The sequence below is a fragment of the Limulus polyphemus genome, unplaced genomic scaffold, assembly GCF_000517525.1.
Source record: "Limulus polyphemus unplaced genomic scaffold, Limulus_polyphemus-2.1.2 Scaffold39, whole genome shotgun sequence".
Classification (NCBI taxonomy): domain Eukaryota; kingdom Metazoa; phylum Arthropoda; class Merostomata; order Xiphosura; family Limulidae; genus Limulus; species Limulus polyphemus.
In genome coordinates, this window is record NW_013665649.1 from 1,350,213 (window position 1) to 1,356,898 (window position 6,686).

General features: G+C 33.6%; 1 protein-coding gene across 1 annotated transcript in view; it reads left to right on the plus strand.

Moving 5' to 3' along the window:
- Positions 1 to 5,513, plus strand: part of LOC106461496 (SCY1-like protein 2) — a 177,154-nt gene extending 171,641 nt beyond the window's left edge. Inside the window, exons 14-18 of the mRNA XM_022388724.1 lie at positions 2,243 to 2,346; positions 2,763 to 2,884; positions 3,075 to 3,289; positions 3,927 to 4,070; positions 5,490 to 5,513. Of these exons, the coding sequence (XP_022244432.1) occupies positions 2,243 to 2,346; positions 2,763 to 2,884; positions 3,075 to 3,289; positions 3,927 to 4,070; positions 5,490 to 5,513 (609 nt within the window). The remainder of the gene's footprint in view (positions 1 to 2,242; positions 2,347 to 2,762; positions 2,885 to 3,074; positions 3,290 to 3,926; positions 4,071 to 5,489) is intronic.
- The last annotated feature ends 1,173 nt before the right edge of the window (positions 5,514 to 6,686 follow it).

Genomic DNA, 6,686 nt, shown 5'->3' on the forward strand with positions numbered 1-6,686 from the left:
CTTTACTTCTATACGGTTTCACTGTCTGAGTAAAACTGGCTAAGCACACAGTAAATATCATTAGCTGAGTTTATTGGCCACACTGTCTATTCATATACCGATTAGCTTTACTTCTATATGGTTTCACTGGCTGAGTAAAACTGGCTAAGCACACAGTAAATATCATTAGCTGAGTTTATTGGCCACACTGTCTATACATATACCGATTAGCTTTACTTCTATATAGTTTCACTGTCTGAGTAAAACTGGCTTAGCACACAGTAAATATCATTAGCTGAGTTTATTGGCCACACTGTCTATACATATACCGATTAGCTTTACTTCTATATGGTTTCACTGTCTGAGGAAAACTGGCTAAGCACACAGTAAATATCATTAGCTGAGTTTATTGGCCACACTGTCTATACATATACCGATTAGCTTTACTTCTATATGGATTCACTGGTTGAGGAAAACTGGCTAAGCACACAGTAAATATCATTAGCTGAGTTTATTGGCCACATTGTCTATACATATACAGATTAGCTTTACTTCTATATGGATTCACTGGTTGAGGAAAACTGGCTAAGCACACAGTTACTTGTCTCAAAATAAGTATATAAACCATTAACGGCACTAGCTAAATATGTCGACTACACATCTACAAAACATAATCACGCTGTACAGTCAGAGACCATGATTAGATTTACAGACCAGTTCACCTGTCCTAGGATGGTAACACTATAACCAATCAGGATATTTGTTAGGCTTACATAACATATCAGTTCCCACACTCTCTGGGACATAGCTATATTGTACAGTAGGAAGATTAGCTACTATTACGTACAACTTCATGAATTAAAATTTAGCCAAACTATTTGGCCCGGGTAGCATACTACTTACATTACCAGTCATTGCATGCTATATGCTACTTAGTCAGGACATTTTATCGCTTTGGAAGATAGCGATTCCACGTATCTAATCCAACTGATTTGTCGTGAAAGAAACGTTTATTGTATGCATAAAGCATATCAGGTCCTCTGTGTCATACTTACTAGTCACAATAAGAAATTAAAATTTAAAATATACTTTCAATAACTAATAGATTAGCAACTTAAAATGTTTTGTAATGTTGAATCTATTGATAGCAACGATCTGGAACGTTTGAGCTTCTTAATATAATATAACTTTTTAGATATTGGCTAAGTGCAAAACTGTATCAATTCGATGAAATTTTATAATCAAAGCCATGTGATGTAAATTTAATGCTATGTCTCAGATCAAAATATGTCGTATTTGACAGATTGTCGTAACATAACCATTATTAACTCATTCAAATTCCCCGGCAAATAGCCCTTTGTTTAGCATTGCTCTAAAAAAAAATGTATACCACCATTTCAACTAAAGTAAACAATTTAAGTATTCAAAGATGATGACAACAAAATAATTGAATTGTTATTATAAGAAAGCACTCTGATTGTTTTAAAAAATCTTAAAACATAAAACAAATATTTTGCTTATACAGTTTCAAAATAAAAAGTAAATTCTTATATTTGAAAATTCTGTTATCTCTTGACGTAGTCTTGTGTATCAAAATTCAGTTTCCAATCAAAAGAACATATGCAGTAGACCATATACACTCTTAGACCGAAAATCATAATCGATTTTTCACTTTCAATAAACGTATGAACCAATGTATATTTCTTATTTAAAAGAAATATCTGTACTAGCATTTGTTTTTATCTGGAATAGCCATATGCAGTAAAATTGATTATCAAATTCCAAATACATGTGTATCATATCCTAGATTTAGGAAAGACGTGTCTGTATATTTCTGTTTTTCTCTTTGGATATATATATATCTATATGTATACGTGTAACAAAATGTGTTTGCTCTCAGGCAGACGTTTGTGTCAAAATCTGTTTTCGGATACAGCAGATGTTTTTATCAAAATGTTTCCCTTTAGGAGAGATATTTTTAACAGAATATCTTTCCTCGTAGAGCTGGCACCTTTATCAGAAATTGTATCAAAATGTATTTCACCGTTTTGCCAGACATTTGTATCATCAAAATCTACTTCCCCTTAGGTCAGACTTTTGTATTTAAATTGTTTTTGCTTAGAGTAAAGCATGTATTAGTTTTACTTGCTTTTAGAACGATCTTTTTTTATATATAAACGATGTTTATGAAGTTGTGTTTTCGTTTAATCCAAACTATTTCTTTTCTCTTATGTAAACTTATGTCATCAATTATCTTCTTTAGTTCACAACTTTAGTGGAACTACTTCAAGAAATGCTAGAACATGTCGCCAAGAGCCAAAGAAACAAACTAAAACTCGAAAAATTATCATTGCCATCAACAGAGAAGTAAGTGTTATTCTTTTAAAGAAACTAAACTTTATGTGCCCTTAACATAAAAACCAGGAAACCAACAGAAAACTCCTTACAATTCGAGAGTTCCGAAGCAATCAAATTGAAATTGATTGGGTGTTATTGTTTAATCAATATTATACTAAAGTCACTATTCGAAAGTTCTCAAGTAATCAAATCGAAACTGATTGAGTGTTATTGTTTGATCAGTATTAGATTTGATCAGTATTAAACTAAAGTTACTATTCGAAAGTTCTGAAGTAATAAAATTGAAACTCATTTATTGCTATTATTTGATCAATTCTCCAGTTACTCAGCGGTAAATCTGTAGGCTTATAATACTTATAGCATTATATTTAAAAAAAAACATCATAAGCATAGAGCACGATAAAAAACCCTACGTTGTGTTTTAGGTTAACAATACCCAACACAATGGATCAAATGACTGGTTATCCTCATCGTCCTCCTGCTTTACGTCTGGAGTCCCGTCGAACATCAATAAGTATGGATGACGTAGGAAGGAGGGCATGTTCAGGTAATTGTTTAATGTTTTTATTGTTTGTGGTGGTGTATTGGGAAGAATAAAGGGTTGTGCATCATATTGGCATTTTTAATCATTTTGTTTGCTTACATAATTGTTATATTCAAATATATATATATATATATTCCCGTTAGTATAGCGATTGAGTCAATTAAGATCACATAGTGTATTTCCTGTTTCATAGCCTCGTCCTCGCCAGATTCTAATTTGCTGCGCGTTCAGGCCAACCTCCCTGGAAGACGTCACTCGGACAATACAATTCAACCTCCGAGAATCATGATAGCACCTTGCAGTCCGGATAGTCCCAATCCCACTGGTGCAACCGCCCCAGGTTTACAGATGAGACGGCATTCAAGTGTTAATCCCCATGATACACGATATCACTTTTCTACTTTGAAGGTAATGTTACATATCAACCTGTTGGCCAACAAATTTTACAGAAGTCCTGATTAATGTTACTCACTTGTAATATCCCAGAGAGCTAATGGACATAGCTATTATGTTTCATGTCAGATACATTTACTGTTTTCAGGACTTGAACCTTCTCTATTGGAATCTTCTATGTACTTAATTTAGCTCATGGAGAATGTTCTTTGTTGAGAAAAATGATATTAATATTTTATTTTATGTAAACTATAGATGATATTCATAAGTTATCATTCATGTAGTTTTAATATTACACGGTCACGTTATTTTGTCATCAAAGGAGATAATTGTCACTGTGTTAATCTCTAACTGCACCAAGCTGAGTGTTCAAATGTCGTGTGAAATTGTGCTGTTTGAAAACCAGATGAAAACTTAAGGGCGTTTTATAATACCTAAATATGTTTGAATGCTTTATAACTTTATGAGTTTGTAATGTCATATGAGGTATTTCACTGCTTAACACTCACAAACTGTTTTTGAAAGGGTTTTGACTCATACTTGTCAAATAATCTAATTTCAAGATGCGTTTGCTTTGATCAAAGTAAGTCATTCATTAATGATGTTATATCTGGATCTATAATATTGGTATTTTACCCTTTTCTTTCGTTAGTCGGGTCCAACTGATTTTTACAGTAGAGGTCGAGAAGCAGCTAGACGGTATTCAGCTGCAGCTTTATATAACAGTATAGGTGGCAGCACCTCCTCATCCTCCAACCAATCCCCTAGCCTACTTCAGCAAATCGGCTCTGGCGTGGTAGGCATTGATTCTTTTTTATTATTCCGTAATATATGTAACTCATATTCTGTACTTTAGCTTTAGATAAAGGAATCCAAACTCGATTTGTTAAAATTGCGTATAATTATATTAAGTTATTTAGCAGTCAATAAGAAACTAAACAACACGTCTTCAAAAACCAGTGCAGTTCAAAAAATATAATTTAGAAAAAAATCATGATAACTAATATCTCACACTTAGATATAATCTACACAATAACTTGTGTATTGCTTGTAAAGCATAAGGCTCAAGCAGTTATCCTCTCACTACCTAAGATGCGTTCTTACCGAATGTTACTTTTTAAGAACTCTTTCCAAACGTCGCCCTTTCAACCGTGGGGGCGTTATAAAGTGACGGTCAATCCAACTATTCGTTGGTAAAAGAGTAGCCCAAGAGTTGGCGGTGGGTGGTGATGACTAGCTGCCTTCCCTCTAGTCTTACACTGCTAAATTAGGGATGGCTAGTGCAAATAGCCCTCGTGTAGCTTTGCGCGAAATTCAAAAACAAAACAAACTTTCCAAATCGTGAATAGATCGTTCATTTTTGAGAGGCTCAGCGATAAGTCTGATCGGGTTTTGTTATCTACGCTGGGCAGAGCATAAATAGTCATCCTATTTGTAACGTTATGCTTAAAAACAAACAAAATAAACAAAATTGAGGAATTGGGCCTCACACTAGTGGCTAGGCCTAACTAAATCATAAATATAGTGTCCAGATGCTCCCCCCAGTGGCTCAACGGTAAGTTTGTCGGCTTATAACGTTAAAACCCGACTTTTGGATCTCTTGGTGGGCTCAGCACAGATAACCCATTATGTAGACTTGCGCTTAACAACAAACAAAACAAGTCCAACAGCGATGAGCTGCTGAGGTTTAGGGTGCAGGAAATTTGTCTGCTGTGAATTAGTATCTTTAATAGCACATGAGAATCAGAAAGGTTTATTTGTTTAATACATTTTATTGTATCATACTCCTGCTATATAGGAGGGTACAATGGTAAGAACCGACATGAAAAACTATATAAACACTGAGTCAGTTCACTAGCTTAGATAAAGCTAGGTCTAGGCCTAACCCAAAATTATTGATGACGAGTGTTACCACATGAAACCAGTTTACTCTGTAGGGGTTGAGCATTTCAAACACATGCCAAGTCTTTACAAAAATTCTAATCAAAAGGTTGTCAAAAAAAAAACCCCTGAAGGAAAAATATTCTATAACAAGTCTAATGATAATCGAACTATCGAAATGTAATTAAAAGTACTAAAAGTCCGTGAAGTGAGTTAGTTATACTCATTATTTAAAATCATTTGATCGTTATGTTTTAACTGAAGTATTTGCAACAGTAATACTACATGGCTTATCTTGTACTGTTTTAACCATTCGATGTTGTGTTTTTTGCAGCAACAACTTTTTTCTGGTAAATAATTTGAATCAAAATACTACAATAAATTACAACAAAGATCATCATCTGTTCAACACCGGAAGAAAATCAGCTATTGATGACTAAGTGACGACATCTTATCCAAGAAAGTTTGCTACCAAAAGATGTCGAGATTTCTGACAATGGAAATAGTTAATCTAGGAGGGTAGGTTTATTTTGAGTGACAGGTGTCCCGCCTACTAGGGCGTGACAAACTCCAAGGCTTAAACAATGCCAACTCTGATTGGAGTAGTCAAACTGGATGACGTCATATATAATCCTTGTTTATAATAATTAATTAATTACTCTCAGACAATGATATGTGACTTTATTCATAATGTATGTTGATAATTATTATTAATAATACTTTGCCCAAAGATCACGTTGAATCATCTTATTCATGTTAATAAACATAAAATAATCATTTAAGTTATTAATATTTCATTAATGTTGCTAGGACAGTCCTAAGTCGCTTTTTTTTCTTTTTTTTTTACTAAAACACGATCAGACATGTTTGATCATTTTATTACCATTCCCTCGGTCAACAGAACAAATTCTAACTCATGAAAAAGTCTGACCTGAATCATTGGATAAAAAGTACTATTGATCTGGAAAGACTTCCTCCATGACTGTTGGACTAGTTTAGTTTAAATCCATAACGCTAAGTTTCAATACCGTCCTTTGGTATGATTATCCAACTTTTGTTTTTAACGTAAGTTCACGGCAGAAATACACAGTGGAGTTTACGAGAATTTTGGTCCCACTATGTGTCAGCGGGAAGTTTACCGACTTATACAAAAATTCGAGTTTCATTACACGAGGCGGACAAGATGACAAGTAGCTTATTGAGTAGCTACAACAAACGAGACTTTGCGTTGTTTTCTTGTGAATTGCTAATGGAATGCACATATTTAATTTGATATATTTTGAGCTATTCATGAGTATTTGTACTCTTATTTTATTTATTTATTAATAAGTATGCCATTATTAATTAATTGATTTTTTTTTTGCTTCAGCAAAAGATTCAGCAAGTTTTTTCTCTTTTTCACAGCTGCTTGAACTGCTTCCAACTCCTCATATTCGTCTTCATCAGTTATATTTAATTTGGTATGACTGATTTCCTCATAGAATGTTAATCTTTTTAGATATTCTTTTCTAAGTTGTTTTAATACTTGGCA